This window comes from Tachypleus tridentatus, chromosome 8, assembly GCF_004210375.1.
Source record: "Tachypleus tridentatus isolate NWPU-2018 chromosome 8, ASM421037v1, whole genome shotgun sequence".
Classification (NCBI taxonomy): Eukaryota; Metazoa; Arthropoda; class Merostomata; order Xiphosura; family Limulidae; genus Tachypleus; species Tachypleus tridentatus.
In genome coordinates, this window is record NC_134832.1 from 17,846,340 (window position 1) to 17,871,646 (window position 25,307).

The 25,307-nt window shown below is 30.4% G+C and overlaps 1 protein-coding gene across 4 annotated transcripts in view; it reads right to left on the reverse strand.

Annotated features, from left to right (window-relative positions):
* LOC143258601 (trithorax group protein osa-like) overlaps positions 1–25,307 on the reverse strand; it is a 132,958-nt gene that overhangs the window by 20,062 nt on the left and 87,589 nt on the right. For 2 of the 4 annotated variants that reach the window (XM_076517800.1, XM_076517797.1), the window contains exons 4-11: positions 18,022–18,117; positions 16,462–17,217; positions 14,102–14,502; positions 12,472–12,507; positions 11,280–11,468; positions 9,863–10,073; positions 7,188–7,731; positions 3,074–3,374 (exon numbers count right to left, since the gene is read on the reverse strand). In XM_076517800.1, the coding sequence (XP_076373915.1) occupies positions 3,074–3,374; positions 7,188–7,731; positions 9,863–10,073; positions 11,280–11,468; positions 12,472–12,507; positions 14,102–14,502; positions 16,462–17,217; positions 18,022–18,117 (2,534 nt within the window). The remainder of the gene's footprint in view (positions 1–3,073; positions 3,375–7,187; positions 7,732–9,862; positions 10,074–11,279; positions 11,469–12,471; positions 12,508–14,101; positions 14,503–16,461; positions 17,218–18,021; positions 18,118–25,307) is intronic. The other 2 variants (XM_076517798.1, XM_076517799.1) reach the window with 2 other exon arrangements.

Genomic DNA, 25,307 nt, shown 5'->3' on the forward strand with positions numbered 1-25,307 from the left:
TGTTACATAGCCTCTCCTTAATCAATCAGTTTCTGTTGTCTTATTTTGCACTGTGATGTTTGTATTTCTTAGAAAAAGAAAACAGGTTCATTTATATATTTTAAAACAAATACATATGTATTAATTTTAGACAGTTTTTGAAATGAAAGTTGAAACAATTAACAAACTAAAAATGCTCCCTTCAGTTTATCTTTAAATTCATTTGTTTTGGAAATATTATAATCTGATATATGTATACTACTGTGCAAAAGTATTAAGATACAAGAATATTTTGTTATTCTTTCCATTTTATGGGGATAATTCTTCTATACCTTTATAGAAAGTAAATTTCAATACTGTGGTAATACTTCACTGATTCCTGTTGACAACTGAAGAAGCCAGGGTGAAAATATTTACTTTGTTTAGAATTCCCATATAGTTGTACCACAATCATGTCCTAAGAATTTTGCTTAAATGAACACTATAATCAAATTTAGGTGCTTAAATAAATGACATGGTACTCCATGCAATGTCTTAACTATATAGAAAGTAGCTAGCAGAGAGCTAGCATATGGTACCAGTGTACGCTAGAACAAATTAGATAGTACTCCGCAAATAAACCTTGGTATTTAACACTGTATATTAGGTTTTGTTGTCATTCATGGTCTAAAAAGCATCGAGAACTGTCAGTAGAGCAAAGAGTTTGCACAAAAGCTTTACTTGATTATGGTTGGACTTTTCAACAAATTTTACAGACTTGAAATGCTCCCCAAACACTATCACGTACACCCTATATTGTGAAACCAAGACAGATAAATATGAAAGGAAGAAGCAGAACACCTAAGCTCAGTGATACTGATGTTAAGTATCTCCATTTATGCAGCTTTTGAGATAAAGGAATTCTGCCACTGATCTCAAGCATGAGATGAATGATCACGTAGCAAATGACAAAAAAGTGTCCAGATCTACAACATAAAGAAGACTCAATGAGAGTGGAATATTTGGGCAAAAAGCAATTAAAAAAACATCTTTACATCAATTTTGAAATACTGTCAAGAGACTGAAATTTGGTAAAATGTACAAATATTTGGCTGTTGATGATTTTAAAAAGATGTAATGGACAGAAAAATTCAATTTTTAAATATATGGTTCAAACCATAGGTTGTATGTCAGAAAGAAGAAAGATGAGAGATGCTCTCATCAGTGAAAATTCAATTTTTAAATATATGGTTCAAACCATAGGTTGTATGTTAGAAAGAAGAAAGATGAGAGATGCTCTCATCAGTGAAAATTCAATTTTTAAATATATGGTTCAAACCATAGGTTGTATGTTAGAAAGAAGAAAGATGAGAGATGCTCTCATCAGTGAAAATTCAATTTTTAAATATATGGTTCAAACCATAGGTTGTATGTCAGAAAGAAGAAAGATGGAGATGCTCTCATCAGTGAAAATTCAATTTTTAAATATATGGTTCAAACCATAGGTTGTATGTCAGAAAGAAGAAAGATGAGAGATGCTCTCATCAGTGAAAATTCAATTTTTAAATATATGGTTCAAACCATAGGTTGTATGTTAGAAAGAAGAAAGATGAGAGATGCTCTCATCAGTGAAAATTCAATTTTTAAATATATGGTTCAAACCATAGGTTGTATGTCAGAAAGAAGAAAGATGAGAGATGCTCTCATCAGTGAAAATTCAATTTTTAAATATATGGTTCAAACCATAGGTTGTATGTTAGAAAGAAGAAAGATGAGAGATGCTCTCATCAGTGCATAACACCTATCATAAATCATAAGGGGACAGTGTGATAATTTGGATGTATTCTTCTGCTGGTGTGACAGGAGATATTTGCAAAATAGATGAAATAATGGATGAGCACAAGTACCATCAGATACTGAAAAATCATGGTATACTCAATGGTTTGAGATTATCAGTAAAGGATTCTACTATCAAAAAAGATAATGACCTCAAACACTCATCCAACCTGTACAGAAATTATTTAACTATGAAAAAAAGCTGCTGGAGTCATTCAAATATTGCAATGGGTCCCACAGAGCCCTTATCTCAACCCAATTGAGCTGATCTGTAACTTGATAGATCAAAAAAATGACAAATCAAAAGTAACTTCCAATGAAACATTATGGAAGTGTATTAGAAACATTTAGAATAAAATCCCAAAGGACACTTTTATTAACTATTTTGCAAAAATGCCTGAAAAACTGCCTGAGATTATAAAAGCAAAAAAGGGAAACATACACAAAATATTAAATGTTTGCTGAACAATTAGTTTCTGTTGTGCTACATATGAAGCTTAAATAAACTTTTGAAACTTCACTAGTAATTTACCTTCCACTGTCCTCTGAAAGTAGTCTGAAATCTAATTTTTGATTTTGTCCTAACACTTTTGCACAGTACTGTATATACAAAAGTAACCACAAAATTAGTAGACATGTTTCAGACATTAATTATTTATAAATGTTTGGACCTGCCTAATTTATAACAAGAACCAAATTCAATGACTTACCAATGACTAAAAATTAATTTGAGAGTATCCTAAGTCTTGTTTTCGCACTTTTGAATTAGCATATTACAAAGTAAATAAGAACTTCCATAAGCTGAGTCATTCTTTAATAAATAATAAAAAATATGAATGTAAGCAAATGTTTCACATTGTGAAAACTAGTAACAACATAGTTATTTCACAGCTGACTAATATCTGTTTACTAATTCTTTTTTTTTCATTTTGCCTCTCTCAACATACTGATGATTAAATGACAGCTAAACATATGTAGTGATTTTGATGTGTGGAACATAATGAGTCAAACCATCTATTTTAATATTTTTGAATAGCAGGATGAGCTATTCTATTATTGAACCCATCAGAAATAAATGATTATACAAGTTCTATATATATACACAAACACAAATTGTTTTTGTTATATTACACATATTAAATGTTCTTTAGTTCAATTTAACTTTGAGAGTGGTACTTTTACAATTCCAATTCATTTAAAAGGCATGAAAATGAAAGTCCAACCATGAACATATAAAATTTACTTTATGAAATCACAAATGAAATAAGTACTGACTAACCTGGTAGTTACACTGATTGTCCAATCCTTGCTGGCCTTGTACATAATGCCTTTGATTTAGAGTCTGACCTTCATTAAGTCCAGAAGTTGAAAATGGAGTCTGAGAAGGAGTTGAGCCTGAAGACCCCTGGCCTTGGTAATTGCTACTTGATTGAATGCCCATATTTTCTTGATTTTGAGGCATCAACTGGTGATTGTGATATCTTGATGAATGGTATAAACTGGGGTCATTCTGAGTAGGACTCATCATATTTCCTGGTTGGGATGATGGCTGAGGTACTGCAGGTTGCTGATGTTCATACCTGGAGAAACCCCAAAAAAATCAACAATAACAGTTTACAGTATCAGTATAATAATAACATTAATATTTTTTATTATTTAAAAAAATATATTTACTCCACAAATGTAATTGTCTAAAGTCCTGAGCAAATGAAAACAGAAAAAGCAATTAGATACAATAAAACATACTCTTTACAGAAACTGCATGTCTTGGAAACTAAACATAAATTAATGAGAATATTAAGTATTTAACTTGAGAGAAAAATATATAATTTTAAAATTAAATATCCATAAGTCATTTATAAGTATGATTATCCAATCCTGCAAAAATGAATATCTTATAAAATAAACTCTGTCAAATAAATTTTACAAATCAAAAGTAGTCAAAGTTAACATTTTCCTAAATTGAATATGTATTACCAGTAATACCTCTGATTATAACTGAAATGGGTAGGAAAATACACAGAAACGTGACAAACCTCACGAGATGCGATTCAGAAGTTTACTTATCTGTAAACAGTCTAGAATATGCAACACAGATATCTGAAAGTCCACTTGATGAAAGTAAGTTGAGGATAAATCTTAGGAAACAAAAGTATCCTGAAGAATATAAAAATTAAGTACCATCACCACAAAGAAGTCAGTGCAAGCCACATACTTCCTCAGGGCTCTATCAGGACATACATATGGTCAGTATTTCATTGGTTATACAGGTGAGAAATAGCTAGGAAAAGAACTGATGAGGAGGATGTATCCCCTTCTCAGGCAGCCAGAGACTTAGGAAAAAAGACTTAGAGTATAGGAGGACCAAAATGGAGTGATAAACAATTCTAACCTATGATATTCACATACCAGCAGCAACAAATCTATCCCTTAAGGGAAAAGTGATATATGGTACATGAGGATAAAGGCATAAAGGTATATTGATGCAAAACATGAAATACCCCTTAATATCTCAGTTAATAAATGAAAAGGTATTTTGAAAGGAAGGACTCTTAAATGATTGAAGAAAGCTGTGTAACACAGGAAATGAAGCTGGAACCAAGTTAAAAAATGATATTGTGGGCATGTTTGACTGAAGTAGATTCAAACCCATCATTATGCACACACAAGTCAACTTTACAAGTTAAACCCAAATGAGCTTGGAAAAGTTTGGGTGTGGAATGTTGGATCAAAGTTTCCTCAACAGAGATAGCCACAGGGGAAGTGGCAGATGTAAACCCTCTTGAAGATACTGTATAAGAGGAAACGATGGTTGGGCCAGCCTTGGGATACTAACAACTCTCAAGTAGAGGACTGAATCATAGCCAGGACTCTAAATAACATACAAATTAAGGAAAGGCACAGTGGTACAATCCCATCCAATCTGGACTGAATGCATCTATCACCCAACCCTGAGAATGAAGTACTGGGGACCAAAAATTTTGTATTTGAGTTGCAAAGAGTGACAAATGCACTGATCACTGGAGACTGAAACTGAGAGCAAAACCATCTGAAAAACTTGCAATGGAGAATTAATTCAGTTGAGATAAATTGACTAGGCTGAGACAGGTGACCTGTTATGAAATGTATTACCTAAGGAAAATATCAAGCAAGAAGGATGACAGATTGTGAATGAGCCCCAAAGAGAAATAACAAAATTTCAAAAACAAAAAAGTCACAAAAATGTATGCTCCCATAATGGGAAAGTTAGGAGACCACTGTGAAAATGATGGAAATAAATCATCACAACATTCCTCAGATCTGGACCTTGAACCATAGCCTGTGAACAGTAAGTAGATCCTGATGGAGACTGGATGATCCAGTGGATTGAAATTCCTGATTCATTAGTCATGTAGTGATTACTGAAGGGACTGAATGTGTGCTAAACCTGAAGGAATCGGAGATTAAAAGGATATCCAAATCCTCAAAAGAGACAGAACTATTCATGTAACTAAGAACCCAACTTTCCCTTCCACAATCTGAAATCAGATGGGAATTTGATACGCCCAGTTTAAAACAAGTTGGAATTGTGGTTCATAAGCCACGTGTAGCTTGTGATCAAATTTGTTTGCTATATTTAACAATTCCCTTTGAATACTGTAATGTGAAGACAAGAGCACTACAAGCCAGTTTAAAGTTTAAAGATATATCTTATGTTAGTCATGTCACTAAAACTGTCTACTCCTTTAATATATGGTTATACAAGTAACAAATACAACAGTGATTGGATGATAAAGAGGTCAACCTTACTAAATGATGGATGCATTGTGATTCTTAATTATTTTCATAATTCAAGTCTGTAATACTATATGCCTCATTACATTTTTTAAAATGCATTAAAGAAATTAATATTTTTTTAAACAGTTACATATCAGCATTCAAAATAATGATAATTTGTTGTCATGGACAACCAGAACATCTTATAAAAAATTTCCTAGTTAGTCAACCTATTTTTGAAAAACGAATATTGATACTGATTTTTGTTAAACCTGATGTGATAATTATGATTTGCCATATCTATTTTTTTTTTAAAACAATAAACATTTTCTGTCATTGATGAATTAAAGTTCAATACTGATTTTAGTGGATCTGAAGTCTTAAGTGTTGGTAATTTTTCAAACATCTCCAAAAACCTAGATCACGAGTGTGATGGAACTGCTGATGAAAGGACCTTAGCTATAGTACATAGTTTCAACAATGAACAAGATTTAAGAATCAAAGAGAATTTGACAATGAAGAAAGTAAAATTGATTAGAAAGAGCAATAAGTAATCAATAACATGTTTAATGAACATTTTGTAATACTCACATTCCACTTTAAATTCCTACAGGAAATACAAAACTATAATTACAAATAATAGCTTGAATATTGAACAGAAGTTTACATGCAATAATAAACTTCTTTTTGTAGCATATCCATTTACCAATGTATGTTACCTCTCTTACTTTCTCAACCAATAGCATTTATTGCTTCTTTGTCACAACTTCCAAGTTGCTCAATATCAAAACAATGGTGCAGGAGATGACTGACAAACAGTTAATAATTATTTTAGTATATGTAAATAAACTAAAAGTTTTAATTTAGTATTGGCAAAATATTCATTAAAATACAGTACAAATATTCACCTTTAATTGTGGTACATATTAATTGATATTTGTCTGGACAACCATAATTTTAGCCAGGGTACAAGGAATTCCACCCTTATTTCAAATGATGCATATATATTTGTTTCATTTCCTCAACAGCACCAATAACTAATAAATGAGGTACTTCTAACTGTTCACTACTCCATTATCAAAGACATCTTTTTTCAACATGAACACAGAAATAATAAATAAAACTATAAAAATGTGAAAACAACTGACCAACAAGGCAAAACATAAAAAAAACACAAGAAACTAATCCAAAATAGATAAATTGAGAAGGTATGGCAACTTTAACTCCCTCCACCACCACCACCACCACCCCCAAAAGAAAAGATTTTTAGCTTCCCATTATCTTTTTTTTGCGTGTTTACTGTTTCTGTTTAGCACAGAAATAAATAAAATTACAAAGGTGTGAAGAAGATTGACCAACAAGGAAAATCATAAAATTAATTCAAAATGAATAAATTAAGTAGGTATGGCAATTAACTCCCGCCACAACCCCCCGAAAAAAAAAAAAAAATTCTTTTTTGGCATTGCATGTTTATTGTTGTATTTGTTTGATGTACCTATTCTATACTATATTAATGTTAGTTTATTTTACATATTTTGCTTCATTTGCAAAATTCTTCCAGGTTTATTAACTCAACACAACATTTGGTTTTGCAAGTACTTTGTTTTTCATATTATTAAAAATATTTAAAAAACTACCTTTCTCTCTCATATGGTCCTTGATAAGAGTACTGAGAACCCTGAGGACCAACTGCATGACTAGGTGGAAATGAATTGTAATTATCCTGTATGATGTTCCTACTTCTGTAGGTCCCTTCAGAAGAACTCATGTTTGGCTGCTCACGAAACTGGTCATGGGATGAGCTGCTGTTATAGGTATAAGAACCTCCACTAGTTATTGACTGACCTCCACGGTAGACTGGTCCCATGGCATTTACTGGTGACTGACTGTAACCATAAGAGTCAGGCATAGATCTATGCTGATACTGAATACCTGGCATGTTTACAGGTGGAGGAACAGGCATGCCACCTTCCTGAACTGTACACAAATGGTTAGAAGGTGGTGGGCCTTGAGGGTATCCCAAAAGCTGGTTTTGTCCATGGGCAGAAAACTCAGAGTTGGACATAGGACTAGGACTTGTACCTTGTCCAGGATGAGTGTACGATGCCAGATAGTTTCCAGGTAGGTAACCATCCACGGATTGACTACTAGGAGTAGAATGTGGAAAAGGTTCCTGGACATCTGTAATACATTATAGTAACACAAGTTATCAAGGCAAAGCAATTGCAAAAAATAGGGAAATTCATTACCTACTGTTATATAGACATGCCTACTTGTAAATAACTAAATGTATTAGCTTTATCTTACTTTATTTTAATATAAATGAAATATTATACTAAAAAGTTAATATGACAATGTTGAGGGAAACAACAGATCTGTTGATCCATCTCAGCTGTTCTATGCTCTGACTCAAAGAAGAACGACAAACCCATAAAACCAGACCTTATCATCCATATAGTTATCAAGATTTCTCTTAAATTTGCTTAAATTTACTGCCTCCACAACAGTTAAAGGAAACGCACTCCAGAGGTCAACCACACTGTTAGAAAAATAAAACTACCTTAACTGAAGATGACTTCTACCTTGTCAAAGTTTATATCTATTTGCCTTCCTTACTTTGTCATTTTTTTAAAGCAGTAGTAACCTCTTCACAGCTCACAATACTCAAGATTTTAATATCATTAGTAAATGTAAGTAATTTATTGACCATTCCTTTACCTATATCATTAATATAAATCAAAAAGAGCAAAAGACCTGAGACTGAGCCCTGAAGTACCCCACTTGTGATATTAATTCACTTTGACTGAACTCAGTTTATAAAGACCCATGCTTTCTTTCCACTGAGACACTCTTTCTTCCAATTTACTAACTTATCCCTCAACCATAACAATAGATAAAATTTGTTTTATATGCCTGTTATGTAGCACCTTATCAACAGCATTCTGAAAATCCAGATATACCAAATCTACACTCTTACCCTCACCTACATAAGCAATAACCATTTCAAAGAATATCAAAAGATTTGTAAGGCAAGATTTTTCCTTAGTGAAATCATGTTGACAATCCAATAAAATTACACACTTTGTTAAATGACTTTGCAAAGCATTTTCTAATCAGATGTTCCCCAACATTTTCCACAACTGATGTAAGACTGATAGACCTACAATTAATGAGACAATCTTTATTATTTCCTTTGAAAAGATGAGTAACAACAGTGAACTTCTAATCCTTTGGCATCTGCCCACTATTCAGTGACTTAAAAAAATAGTACCAAGTGGCTCACATATTTAATCCTTAACTTCCTTATAAACCCTTAGGGAAATATTATGTAGCCTAGGAGCCTTTTATACATTTTAAAAATCTTCCAATTTTTGTTAAGAAATTCAGAATTAATGTAATTGTATTGTTTGACCTTGTTTCCACATATGAACCATACATGATGAAGAACACTGCTCAAATCTTCATTAATGAAAAAAGAAGAAAAAGCAGAATTTAATAATCCAGAATCTCATAATCATTAGATACAAGTCTTCCTTCATCTCCCATTGAAACATATTATTTATAGTTAATGTACTTAAAGAAGTCCTTACTATTAATTATTACACTTTCAATCAACCTTATTTCATAAATCTTTTTTAATGTCCTAATTCCCTGTTTAAACAACTTTATTGATCTATAATCTTCTAAGTGTCCTGTCATACCAGTCAATCTAATATTCTAGAATATATGATGCTTTTCTTTACTTTTTTCTTTTATACCCTTTGTAAGCCAACCTAACATTCTATTTGCAGACACTCTTTTCTTTCTAGGAGTATGTTTACTTTGAACATTTAGAAATTTATCCATAAAAATGTTATATGTATGATCAGTCTCCAAAAAAACTAAGTTGACCATTTCACAATCTATCCTGTTGCATCCCTTCAAAATTTCCTTTCTTTAAATCTGTAACCAAAGTATTATTATTCTTGATCTCCATATGCAGCAAAACATCAAACCTGATACAGCAATGATCACTTACATTCAGGTGTTCCCCAATTTTCACTTTTTCTGTAATAGAGGTTAACAATAAATCTAGTAGGTTCATGGCCAACTGCCATTTTATTCAGGGCCCAAGAAAAATATTTAAGCCACTATTTTTTTTTAACTGTTAAAATATTCAGATGGTTTTAGTGTATAAATAATGAATTTTTTCATCCCACTAAATAACATCAGGAGCTATGTTTTGAACTATTCATATTCTTTAGATGCCCAACATTGTGGATGAAATAAATGGCTTTGTCTGAAAAATCAGAAATTACAACCAAAAACTCACTAGAGGCTAAAGAAGAACTTTTGTTTTTCTTCCTAGATGCTAATTCAGCTTGCTGTACAACTGGCTGTGGATCTACACCACCTCGGTCAAATTTACATTCAAATGGCAATAAATGCTTGATGTACTGTTTCCGAAGAGTGTATGCTGCACTTGAAGAAGCTCCAATTCCTACACATCCTGCAACATCTTTCCAGTGTTTAGATTTTGTTACCTGTATGAAAGAACAAAATATGCAAAAATATAGAGCAATGAAATTTAAATACAATAGCTTCAGCTGTTATATGTCCTTGTTACAACTACACTCACAAAGTGGCATACTTATAGGTTTGCCAACTGATGCAGCTGTCCCACTGGCCATTTGACCCTACTATCAAAATTTTAACTTGTGAGATGATACTCAGCCCCAACTTGTATGAGATTGTTGTAATACCAATAAAACTAACACATTTATGATTCAGAGATATACCTGATAGGAAGTTGCAACTGGTGAGAGACAACTCTGTGAACAAAGCAGATGAAGCAATCTAAATGGCTCACTTAAAGTCAACAACTAAATGCTATCCCCTACCCCACACTCCAACACAATATTACACAAAACAATCAAAAACATAGTTTTATGTTATTAATGTTATAAATTAGTATATTATTTTACTTACGTTATATAATTAAGATGGTACTGAGGGAATATTCTTGCACAACAGTCTTTATTGGCTTACACAATACACTGCACCCATTTTTAGCCAATTAAGAGAAAAACATTTAAAATATTTCCTGTCATATCATTAACTTTTAATTCCAGTCATTTTTTATGTCAAACTCTAACTTTAAAAGTCAATTAAACTACAGTATTTGTTGCCTTTATTTGAAACCATACATATGCAAATGTCACTAAAAGAAACATGCTGAAAAGAAATTGCAAACCAGATTTATCCCCAAATTTAAATACTGTTGGTAAATTAATATTTCATCTAACTATCTGAAATGTTATGACTGCTGTTTCCAAGCAATTGTACTTAAGAATGTTATTATAATAAAATTATAAACCATGTCTGATGCATTTAAACTTCAAAATAGTTTTAATTTATTTGCACTTTAAAGCAGTAAATCCAGGTTAATAAAATTACCTACAGCTGCAACTTGCAAAAACTGCCAAGTTTTTCTTTAATTCCACATATATACAATATGTTTTCGGATAAATTTATATTTTCAGTTTGATTAAATTCAACTTTTACCTCTGCTTTGACATATTTTCAATGATTAAATCCTTTTATAGTTTAATCTATTTTCTACTTTAAAACTTTTAACCTTTAAACCTCTAAAAATTTATTTATAAAGACTTTAGTGAAATAAATAAAGAAAATGTAAAGTAACTTTTAATTATTTTAAAAATTCTTGAAAAAATTAGTTTTATTCTTACATCAAAAAAGCCTCCCTTTGTTTTCACAGTGATATAGAGTCGATACAAGTCCAGAGGTTGTTTGCTAATTGTGGGACACAGGGAAAGTGGAGTTCCTCGTTCCTCATTGAACATAATTAGTTTATCTAGAAAGGCATGCCGCTCAGACTCATCTGATATATCATAGAGTTTTAGTAGACCATCAGGTCTCTGAAAATTAAATAAAACCAAACCATCAAAAATGTATTAAAAGCAAACTATATTAAACTACATAAAATTTTGGTATATATTAAAAATGTTAAGGGGATGCTTTAGGTGCACATTCATAGCTCACAGTGAAATTTCAGTACATTATACAAACACTTAATATGTATGTTTATTTGTAATAACTAATATATCTCAAGTTTTTGTGCATTTTTCTTTCATTACTGTCAACAAACACTTAGTTCTACACATTACATTTATATTTAAAATTATTGGTTAAAAATAAATAATTACATATTATACAATTTAAACAAACATTTAGAAAGTAACTCTTCAAATGTATATGTGTAAACTAAGATTTATTATTGGTAAAAATCACTTATTTTCTAAAAATTGGCTGAGTGTTTTGCTTTATGTAATACAATAATACAGTAAGTGTGTGTATCTTATTTGCATGTGAAATATTCACCATTTTACATTTCTACAATTAAAAACAAGTATAATTACTATAACTCTTATTGTTAGACAAATTTTTAAAGCAGTGCTCAAATATACATTTTCACTGTATTTGGACTGTATTTCATAAAGTTGAATAATCTGCATATGTAATACAGAAATACAAAATGATAATTTATTATAAAAGAAATATATATATAAGCTACCATTTATTTAAATGCAAAGTTATCTGCAGTCAGTATGATAACAAGTCAAAACTTGCAAAATATTTGTACTTTTTGTAAAACCACTGATGCAAGGAAAAAAAAACCAAAGCTCTACTAAATACACATTAATTGAAAATATTTCATATAATTAAACAAAAGAATGTAATTATTTTCCAATCCAATATTATTTAACAATCTTTTAAAATTAGACAGGTAGGTCCTTACATGCCAAGATAAAAAAAACAACAAAAAAAAAACACCAAATCATGCTCAAATGTCAATTATAAAAGCCTGAGAGAAAATGGTTGTTTAATATACTGTTATAAAGAGCTAAATACAACCAATACCTTTATATTATATTCATATCCGTGGCTGTTTACAACCTGTGGAAAAATAACATGTCAATTTTTGGAATAATAACTTGTGTTTTAAAAAAAGTTTCACCTTAATGTCATTAAATTAAACAAAACAGTCTCTGACATGGACGTTTTTAACAAACCTTTATTTTGTTTCTAACAAGTTGTAAGTCATGTAAATATTCTTCAGGATTTCCTTTGAAACTGATAGTTTAAGTAAATAAAAGTATAAATAAAAACTGAAGTACTGAATATATTTTTTTTTCATAAAACTCAATTGAATATGATTGCATTATCAAGCAATGTCAGTTCAGTGGTTACAAAACAATTTTACACACCAATAACTTCCTTGGTTTTTAACAATGTCAGTTCAGTGGCTACAAAACAATTTTACACACCAATAACTTCCTTGGTTTTTAACAATGTCAATTCAGTGGCTACAAAACAATTTTACACACCAATAACTTCCTTGGATTTTAACAATGTCAGTTCAGTGGCTACAAAACAATTTTACACACCAATAACTTCTTTGGTTTTTAACAATGCAAAATTACACATGTATTCAATGAGGATTAAATACAGTCTGTAAGATTAAGAAACTTTGAAATAAAACATTGCATTGTTTAACAAAGTAAACTGTTTTTTCTGAAGAAAAAGTTCTTTGAAGCATTATGAATATATTGTTTCTGTCTAGTATATTAAATTCTTTTAGAATAGTTCAGTACTTAATTATCACTATTCATAAAACCCATATCAAATGTAAACACTTTTAGTTATTAAACATAATGCCCTACTACAGAATGAACTTGTAAGCTGTTAAGTTCATTTAGAAAGCACTTACATTACTCTGCTTGATAATGTAAAGCAGTATGTTAAACGCTTCTTTATTGAAGGAAACAGTAACAATATTTTAACATGATAAAAGCACAAGTTAAAAAGGTACTATTTTAGTATTTCCCCACTTGTTTTAAATTGCTACATACATTTACTTCTAGTATAAATGTACTTAGCTTTTATATTATAAAATCAAGAAATAACAAAATACTTCTCAATAAAAAGATTATAATAAAAATAGAAAATTATCACAATAACTTACCAGAAAGGTTCATTCCCTCTTATTAAAATATACTAATAAATTTATACAAACATAAAATTCTTTATTTTGAATCACACTATTTCATCAAAAAATATGAAATACTTTTTAAAGCTTTTGATATTCTTGTATTTTTTATTTACAAGAACAACCAATAGATTTTCCAATTAATTTATTAATAGTTCTCTTAATTTTCCATCCATTTGAAGATAAGGTTTCATAATGACTAATGAAATCAAAAGAACAATTTATTTTTGCATATGATTTTTAAATTGCACTGACAGAAATAATGTGAGAGTTGAAATTGTAGAGGTTTTATAAAAACGTGTAAAGAATAATGCCAAAAATTTGTCAGCTTTGATAAGAAACAAAACATATTCAACACAAGCACTCATATGATTGTAACATACCATTAAAACATTATCAACTTCTAAATTTATTAATTACATAAGCTTTCTCTTTCCTTATTTAATTTGTCTAGAAGTTCTAAGTAAAGAACAAAAAAAAACTAATAATTAATTCACTTACAGGGCTGGAGGGTGTTTTTGGCCAACCTGGACTTGGCACTCCTTCAAAATCATCTTGAAAAGAAGACATAGGAGTTGTATTGGGTGACGAAAGAGGATTTGGAGTAGTAGGATGAGAAATAGCTGTTTTATTATTAGGTTTTGGTGTTTCACCTCTTTCTTCTGGTAAGGAGGATGACCCAGATGCATTAGATGCTTGACTTCCTTCATCTAAAATGGGTGGAGGATTGGCACCAAATGGACATCTACCAGATGACTGGTGGTGTTGTGACATCATGGATGATGCTACTTGATGTGGGTGTTGTCCTCCTTCTGTTGGAATAACTGCTGTTCCAGACACAATGATGGTAGTTGATGTAACAGGGCTGCTGATGCTTTGGGTAACTACAGTAGAGGTTGTAGCTGGAAGGTAAAAAATATCATTTCTTAGACCACATGTGAAACATTGTGTTCTGTCTTGGGACCCTCACCTTAGAAAACATTGAAATGTTGGAAAGGATTCAGAGGAATACTACTAAAATGATACCTGGGATGGAAATGTTGTCATATGAAGGATGATCATATACTGAGAGTGTTGATACATCATCATTTTCATACTCAATGGTGAAAATATTAGATAAGGGGTAGCCAAACAGTTTACTACTGAATATTTCATTCACACACATTTTGCTACCAGTCTTTTCATTACCAGGGTATTCTTCTATCAGGTCATTTTGCTACCTGATAATTTTATACCTTATTTTACTTTACAAATCTTATTTAAGATCATAAAACAAAAATAATATTTTATCAGCATTAGTTCATTAGACACACATTTCTTAGTAAAATGTCATAAAACATTAGTTTATTAGAGAAATACTCCTTCAAAATAAGATAGGCTCTTATGTTGTAAAACATTTAAAAAGACAAAAAATTTGAACTTCTTAAGAATGATTCAGACCATGAGCAATTTCACAAAGAAAGTGGAATTTATTTGCTAAGTCACAAGCCTGTAAGCCAGTCACTGCCTTGAATAGTTGTTGAGCCATAATAACACATTTATACATAGCTGAAACAAGTGATGAAATGGCATGATAACAAAATACCCTAGAAACAAAAATAACAGCAGCAAGCTGACCAATAACAAAATGTCTGGGAACAAAATTTTGAGTACCTCACTGTCCTAGAACCTAGACTAGGAAATACATTTGTAAGTTCTGTCAAGGGTGGAGTCATTCTCAGCTAAAAGGTAATTTTGGCTTTCCTGATGGTTTACCTTCAGGTGTGTTGTGGTACATGCAGAAAATTTAAGGGAGTTCAAGGTAAGGCTTGATAAACATTTCAATGATAAAATGCTTGTTTTAAGTTTATTGAAGTTTAATTTAGTAGATGGGATGACCTAATATGATCAATAGGTCCATTGTTCTCTTTAAATTTTGTGTTATAATATAAAATATACTTTACATGAGTTGTTTCTTTCAGTATGTATAATAACCTACAAAATGTAACTGATAATATTACAAATTTGAGTTGAAAAATAAAACAATAACTAATGAACACTTTTCTTATACTTACTCTGAATGCTTAAAAAGTGGAAAAACAATGCACTAGCTTCTTTTAATTGAGTCCAAATTTGTATTTACTCACAGAGTATTAGAAATCCAATATTTAAGTTTAATATGAAATTGAAGACAGTTTCATGGTACTTTAATTCTTTTGTTCTTTCATTTTTTCAATAATAAAAACAATCTGTATTTTATTTGCTCATCAGTGGTTAAGACATTTTATAATTTTTAGATCTGTTGATAAAATGGAATGTAAATAAATAAGTGAATAGAATTTTAGTGTTCAAATATCAGGTGATGCCAGTTTTTCATAATTATTTTGACTCATTATAAAAATGATTAATGCAAGAGTAACACTCTTTATGATGCAAGATGCTATACAAAAGAAATATGCTTTGGATGGTGGTCTCAGGAAGATATTATTGGTGTAAATGTTTTACTAGATAATTTTTGTGTTAACCTGCTAAGTAACTCTGGATAGATATTTGTCTCTTACTACTACAAAGTTTTGTTTATGCATTTTTTAAAAGTTTAGTTCCAACTAAAGACAAGAAATATGCTTTACAGGTAAATATCTGGTATTCTAATAATTAAAAATGAATAACTATAATAAAACCATAAATTACAAAACAACTGATCACACAGCAAAAATAGGAAAAACAGTTATTGAAACTCATATTCCACTGTACAGAAGTATTTATGAATCACCTGAGAGAAAGATACACTAAACTTTCACAAACAGAACACACGATATAACTGTATTTGTGATTTCTAAGCATTATGAAAAGGTTACAAAATTAATTAGTTATATTATTACCAACACATGGCGATAATGACTGATTAAACCCACCAGCACCACCAGGAGAGGAACTATTTGTACCATTCATTACAGCAATTGCTGGAGACATAGGAGAAATTTGGTTTCTAATTAAAGACTGAGAGGCTGGTGTACCAGAAGAAGCAACAGGTCCTACACTAGACATTTCTTGATTGTTTGGAATGTTAAGTCCAAGAACAGAAGTTGAGCTGCAATTTCCTGATGATGGTGAGGGTACCATTTGATGGGGAGAAGTCTGAGAAACTAGGGTGCTGCTAGTTGAGAGCAGAGCCATGGATGCTGGAATCCCTTGATGTGGCTGTTGATGCTGAGGTGAATGCATATTGCTATATGCAGAATTTCCATACATCTTTTGATGAACATGTTGACGTACGTGCACTGCAGGTGGCCGTGAATTAACTGTGTTCGCTGCAGCTATCATGGCAGCTTGGGCAGCTGCCTGAGGTCCTGTTCCAACAGGTGCACCAGAACTCTTACGGTATTGATTTGGTGGAGGCATCATGTTGTTTGCAGCATATCCCTGTTGAGGAGGCCCACTGCTATATTGTGAATTTACATACCCACTACCAGGTGACACTCCAAAATTCTGAAGCACTAGTGCATGATTTACCACTCTTGTCATATTAGAAGCACCAGGTTGTCCAACTGCACCAGGAGCACTTGGTGGACAGCTATTTTTGCTTGGACCACCATAACCAGTCATACCCAAAGAGTTTAGAGGTCGAGGATAATTACCTTGAAAAGAAATAAATATATATGTATTAGCAAACTTCACAGAACAAAAACTAAATTAAAAATTAAACTACTATTAAAACTGTATGTGTCAAAGTCTTTGTGTGTTTAACTCGTTTTTAATTTTCTAAGCTAAAAACAGAAAAATGTTTGTAAAAAGAGTTATTAACAATTAAAAACAAGTGTTTAATACATTCAATTTGTTTATTTTGGAGTGCAGCAAAAACTGAGGTGATTTGGGTCATTGGACAGACTGCATATGAAAAGTCTGTCTGAATGGTTGAAAGTGCCCATTATAACAATAAATTTTGGAATCAGAATTTCAAATCCTGATTTTTTCTTTAGCAGAATAACTTCTGCATTAGTCATAAACTTCTGGAAAACTAGAAAGATCTTACTGATACTGTTGATTTGAAGTTAAACTTGTATTCAATGAATATTTTAATGCAAATACTATTAAGTGGTTTGTATAGAAGATACCTATGTTAACAGGAGTGCTCTTCTGCTTCCTTGCTTGTGCTTACATAAATATTTAATGAACAAGGTACAGAACACCAGTAATTTCAAAGTTATTTGAAAAGTTATAACTGTACACTAACATTAACACATTAGAACTTTTTGTATACAAATGTTGTTGTTAAGTTATGATATTAAAGTACTAACTTCTCTTATTATTGATTAAGTTTATGTGGTTACTTTAAGTAATACTGCACTGTGAGAATTATCCAAACTATCCTGCTTTAATAGTTGTTATTCACCTGTTAATAAGTTTTATTATTAGGTCATCATAATAAGTCATTAACTTACTTTGACTACCCATTGTCAATGGATTCATTTTATTACAACCACTGCCATCAGACTGGCTTGATGGTCTAGGAGGCATGGGCAAGCTCTGCTGATTACCTAGTATTATGAACAAATATACTTGATGTATTCACTCATTAAATCATGAAATTATCATGCATGTCAGATATGGACAGCATTATTGATACATTTTCAATTCTGTAGAGCATCTGTGCTACTTACTCTAAATGTGTATTATTATCAAATTTATTGTTTCTTCAGAGTGTAATCTATTAAAACATCTGCTTAAAGTAAAAAGAAAAAGGCTAAAATACTAGTCTTCAAATCTGTTATATATCAGAAGCAAGTAACTAAACTTAAAGAAATGATAATGAATAAATAATATAATAAAAACTGTATACAGAAATATATAATATCAACTAACCAATGTTATGTAAAAAGAACATAATCTAGTATGTCATAGGTTAAACATTTGTTTTTAATACTGTAATTTACAAACATAATTTTTTAGCAATAAACATGAGAAAGAAAAAAACCTTTTAGGAAGTTTATGCTGGATTCCTTTTATACATGTGTAGGTTGGTTGAAATTCCTTTCCATGTAACAAAAATCGAAGTAATTGCTTAAAAATATTGTTAAACAGTATATTACAGTTGTAGACAACAGTATTGGTACCCTTAATTATAACTGGACATAACTGTTAGTGCTAACATTTACTGTTCTTTAACTGCTTTTAAACAAAATAAAAAAAGTTATAGTCATGCAAAAACTAAAATTTAAAAAACAAAACACCAAAACTGAAATGAATGTCAAATGTTTCTGCAGCTTCACATTTTAAAGACAATGCAAGTTAAGATTTGTCTTAACTGAGCAAGTTAAAACACAATTCATAAATTATACACCACTACTTAACAATGTAGCTACATTATAATATCATTACCCATACCATGACACATATAATTATTTCTAACATCAACTGAAGGAAAGCAGTTTATGTTCTTAGCACTTAATGGTCAAAACAAAGAAGGTGGATCCACATATGATACAAACCTTTGTTAGTGAGCAAAGGAAATGGAATCAGAAAATTAACTGTCAAATAAATCAGTAACACCAAAACTAACAATCAAAATAATCACTAAGAAGTATCAGAAGAATAATTTAACTGAAATGACTGAAGAAAGTGGATGTTTCAGAAATGTTAAGACTATAACATATAAGAAAGGATTTAAAGAAAGGTCTGACAAAATCTACCATAACAGTAGAGGAAAGAAGTGTACAAATACTTATAAACACAAAAGTTTTCATCAAAAAATGGAAAATAAAAGTTTAGTACTGACTTTCAATCTGATCAAAATGCTTTGAACTGATCTGAAAACAGATTTGACCAAACACAATGTATTGAATTTACCTCAAGAAAAGGAAGTATTCAAAACACAGTGGTTTCAAATTTCATAAACAAAATGTAATAATAACTACCTAAAACATTTAGAAGCTGTGATAAAGGCAAAAGGAAGGAATAAAGGAAGATTTTTGTATCATAAACAAAATGTAATAATAACTACCTAAAACATTTAGAAGCTGTGATAAAGGCAAAAGGAAGAAACATATGACATACTGACACATGGGTGCCAATACTTTTGACATGCACAAATATCTTTATTTCAATTTCAGTGGTTCTTGAGATATCTTAGTTTCTTACACAACTACAGTATGTTTCTTTCTTACTTTATTTAAAAGCAATTAAAGATTAATAAATATTTGTGCTTACAATTGCTTTGAATTATGGAGTATTTAGTTAAAGGTATCAATTCCTTTGGCCACAACTTATTTTGGTATTGATGTGGACTCAAAACACAGGCTAAATGAGCAGTTTGAATATACCACAGTATGGTTAACATAATCCATCAGCTCACTGTTGTGTATATATGTATTAAAGGTGTGGCAATACAGCAATATAAGTATCCTGTCATGAAGCAGTGATACGATTGGATTGATACATCATTTGCTGTGATACAATTTATGTATCTTCATGAAATTTGACAAGCTTTCAGTAAACATTGTAAGTCTTTTGTACAGAAAAAGATCAGAATTTCTAATAAAATGTTTTTACTAAAATTAATGATTTAATAAAGGAAAATAAATATTGAGCACTACATGTTGTGTTCATTTGTTTTATCAAAATATGCATGCAAAGTAACATAAATTAACAATAACAAAATAGATAGACAGATATTGACTTTTTTAATTTTACTTCTCTCGCCAGTTGCTACTTAGTTGATCAAACCTGAGAATTTGAAAAGCACTGTAAAGTGTGAAGAAATTAAATACAGCAATGTCAGGAATATAAGTGATAAATTATAGACAAGGCTAGCAAACACTGTTACAAACAATGCTAAAACTTCTGTATCTAGATGCATATTGTATTGTGCATCAATAACTAGATACATATAGAATTGGCTATAATGATAAGTGTCCCTAATGTACACATATATAGTCACTGAGCCAGATATATTATTTACTGCTCTTCCACCTCTCAAATTTTCAATTTCTGTAAATACTTGTTTATTTTAATAAGTAGAATATAGTGAACCCACTCGTACTCAAAATCAGGTAACTTTAAGTACTGTTTGCCCAAATATATTTTTGTTTGTTTCTAAGTAGTAATAAAATAGTTTTAAATAGTATATGAAGTTATCCAATACAACTCACTGAAAATTGTTTTGTAATCTTTGTGCTTATAAAGTTTCAAACACCTACAAAGCTACTGTTATAAGCTGCATGAAACTGTGCATCTATGGTGTTTCTGCCACATCAAAATATATATATAAAAAGCAGTTAGTTATATATTATTGAATCTTGAAAGAGGAGATTTAATTTCAAGTTGTTTCATTAAGAAAGCCAGAGAAGTTATGAAGATATGACTGTGCCTTGTTAAGTGCTCTTCAAACAGAACACTCGACAAATTTAACCTCAGTTAACATAAAATTCACTCAGTTACTAAAAATGACATAATAACTTTTCTACTTGACACAGACTGACAACTGAAAATGACATGGAATGCACTATTAGTGCTTTATAGGTATTCATATTTGGCTTTGAGATGTGATAAATTTAGAATTTGTTGTAAAATATCTACTCATAAAAAACAGTATAACTACATTCAGGTTTTAAATTAAAACATTTGTTTTCAATAGTAAACAATTTATCCAGCTCAAGTTAAAACTGTGATATATCTTTCTTTGTGTACAAAGAAAATCCATGGAAGAACTAATTAACACAGTATTTCAGCTTCAATTGATAAGTTAGTTTAGTCCATACACAGAAATTAAAAAGACATGGATTTCTATTAGGTCATTTTTACATTCACAGAACATATAAAACTTACAAAATTAGTATTAAACTGAATTTATAGGAAATATATTTCACATATGAAAGTTGGTAAAGATGTCAAATGAAACAAATGTTTAAGAAATATACAAAATGTCAAAAATGAGATTTTTAAAAAACTAAACTACAATAATAGAACTGTACAAAACACTAGAGTATGAAACTTTCATTAAATAATTAACCATAATTCTCTGTTTGTAATGAATCATTTTAGTTGTATACAGTGAAAAGAAGAGAGTTTAGACTCCATGATGACTGCCTGACCATCAGTTTATTTTATAAAAAGCAAAAAAATGAAGTTTGTTTGTTTTGAATTTTGCGCAAAGTTACTTGAGGGCTCTCTGTGCTAGCCATCCCTAATTTAGCAGTGTAAGACTAGAAGGAAGGCAGCTAATCATCACCACCCACTGCCAACTCTTGGGCTACTCTTCTACCAACAAATATTGGAATTGAATGTCAAATTATTACATTCCCATGGCTGAAAGGACAAGCATGTTTGGTGTGTGATGGGGATACAAACCGCAACTCTCAGATTACAAGTCGAATGCCTTAACCCACCTGGCCATGCTAGGCGGTCACAAAAAGTTCTTCCAATTAATAACATAACTAGGTTCTACCTAAATTTAAAAGAAAGTAACTGTAGAGTATCTTCACAAGTTAATTTTATTAAGGTTGTTTCTTCTGAAATTTAAGGTTTTAAATGTTTTACATAGCAAAACTCTTTAAATGTTCATTGTTAAAGTACACTTTACAACAGGGTAATTTAGCAGTTTTCACAGTGTTACTTTTAAAAAATTCTAAAAAGTGAAAGTCTTATGTTTCACTACCATCTATAAAAGCAGAAAGTTCCCCTTATCATTAAATCTGAATTATAGTTATCACAGTATTTGATATTAATGAATGAATTATTCAAACAAAACATCACAACGTTTTTTACAGTCATTTACCACCATTATATGTATATATGAATTAATAAAGTTCACTTCTTGGTAGATTTGTGGTTCTGGTCATCTGATATATAGTTATTCCTTTGGCACTGCCACCCAGTAGCTCAATGGTAAGTCTGAAGACTTATAATGCAAAAAACTGGGTTTCAGTATCCAGTGTGCAAAACACAGATAGCCCATTGTGTAGCTTTGCACTTAACAAGAAACAAATCTTTGACATTTCACAATTTCAAGTTTTGCTGATAATTTTTTACTTAAGTTTTATCATATTTTAATAGGTGAAATTGTTAGTGATTTCACACAAATATTAAAACTTTACTGTGAAAATCTTGGTCAAATCATTTCTCTGCATCATCTCTTTAGAATGAAAGTTGTTTTTGCTTAGTGTTGAGTTTAAACTTTTTTTTTGGGGGGGGACAATGTTGATAATTTCCAAGTTTTTTATTATTGTACATGGTAATTATTCTTTTTTACAATTTAAGAAACTAAAAATTATTCCTTCAATGTGAGATTATCTTAGACATTTTAAACTATGAAGAATTATGCTATTTTAAATAAAAATTTTGAAAGTTGAAGAATAAGTGTTTCCACATTTTAACATACTGGAATATAATTTGATGAAGAAGCAACACATTGGAGGCCTAGTTTTGATATCCAGAATTAAAAACAACAGGTAATAGATGCATATAAAATGCACATCCTCAATGTTTACTGAAATAGTTCTTAAGTATTGAATAAGAGGGCACTACCAGATGATTAAACTCAAGATTATGATCATATTTACAGTGGAAATGGATTTTAGGCAATTAAAACTGCAATGTTGCACTCTACAGGATTGGCCTATTCTTTGTTAAATTTCATACAGTCGTACTTCGTGGCTATCTATGCTAGCTGTCCCTAACTTAAAAATTTAAAAGTGTTAGCTTAGAGGGAAGGCAGCTAGTCAACAACACTTATCACCAACTTTTGGGTTACCCCAACCAAAGAGAAGGATTTGATCATCACATTATAATGCACTCATAGCTGAAAAGTTGGTTCTACACAGTAATGAGATTTGAACCCATGGCCAACAAACTGTGAGCAGAGTATCTTAACCATCAGATCTTCTCAGCCCAATAGGCCATCTTCAAGCAACATATAATTAACAACAGTTACAAAATTAAGACATAATAGTCATTCTTGTGGCAGTGCACACGTTGAATTATAATTATTTTGTTAATAACATTTTTATGTATGTTAAAACTATAAAGTACAAAACATATAAAAAAATACAAAATTATAGGTATTATAGGAATTATAGGTATCAGTATAAGGAAGCTTGGAGGCATGTTCAAAGAAGATTTTTTGTTCAGTACATCTTCTGCCATTTTCCTTCTGTTTATATTAATTTCATTTGATAGAATCTTAATATTATTTTTGGATAAGGAGTGTTTGATTTCTGTTAAATGTTAAAAAAAACATAGGATGTTCCCTTCAAGTAATCTTTGATCCTTGCATTCAGTTTCCTCCTACATAAAATTGTTCATATGCAATATTTTACTTCATGTGTAATTCCTTTGGTGTCCTTTTGTTTTGGACAAGTTCTATTACATTACTCAATTTATTCCTGTTTGTTGTTGTCTTTTTATAGCAAGTTATGTTAATTTTGTGCTTTCTGATGAACCATTTCCTTGGAAAGGTTCTTGCTGACATTCAGTAAATGAATGGTGATTGAAATAAAGTACTGTGATTTCTAATTTGGAATGAATGTCTTATGGTTTATTTTATTCTCACAGACTGCTTTTCTTATGTTTCCTTTGGGATAATCACAGGCTTACATTTGTTGCTATAATTTCAATTAGCAGACCTGTATGAAAGAAGTTTTGAGATTTATTTTACACACCACAATCATCCTATGTTTACTTAGGATTTCAATAGTATTTAACATTAATACTACAAATTTATTCTTTTGAATTACTCAGTCAACATGTTTTAGTTAATTGGAAGTCTATCTGTTAACTGTTAAACATATTAATATTTGTAAAGTTTGCAAAATGAAACATCAATGTTCAGTATAATTGCTGTTGGGAAAAACATATAATTTCATGGTATCAGAAAAAAAACAAAAACTTATGAATAAAATTATATTATAGCTGCATTATAAAGTTACAGTCAGTTCTACTATTTGTTGGTAAAAGTAGCAGCCTGAACATTGGTGAGACAATATACAAACCATTAAATATGTAATCCAAAATTTGCATTTTATTGTTCATTGTATTTTACTGCAGTAGATGAAATCTAACTAAAACCTTTTAGTGAATGTTGTATTATGATTGCACATTTTGGTAGATGTTTTATTATAGTTGTTATTAAAAACCATCTTTATGATACATGTTATGGCTGTATATTGCATCTAATTAAAAACCCTTTAGCAAAGTGTTTTATTAAGGTTTTACATTAAATCTCATTAAAAACCTTTATACAAGTATTATATTATTGATGGGTATAATATTATGGTTGCAGACTATAGCTAATTAAAAAGTTTTCATTGGGTGTTACATTACAATAATTAATTATACATAGTTTTAAACATTTTGGCAAGTACTACATTGTGGATGTATTAAGACATTACAATGACTTTAGTGAGTATTGCATCTAAATTAAAAAACAGTGGTACCTATTAAATTATGGCTGAAACATAAAATCTAATGAAATAACCTTTTAGTAGGCATTACAAATTTTAACCAGAAAAATATTATAATAAATATAGATTTTAAGTTATTTATAAAACATATTTCTTAATTTGCATAAAAAACAAACAAAAAGTATAATTACAAATACATGTTTGGCACTCTAAACTCTGCTCATATACATGGATAAGATTATGACATGTTTATAATGTTATTATGCCATGTTTGTGGTGTAAAATATTTAATTGTGCCAAAAGATATAATATTATTTTATTTTTTGATGAAA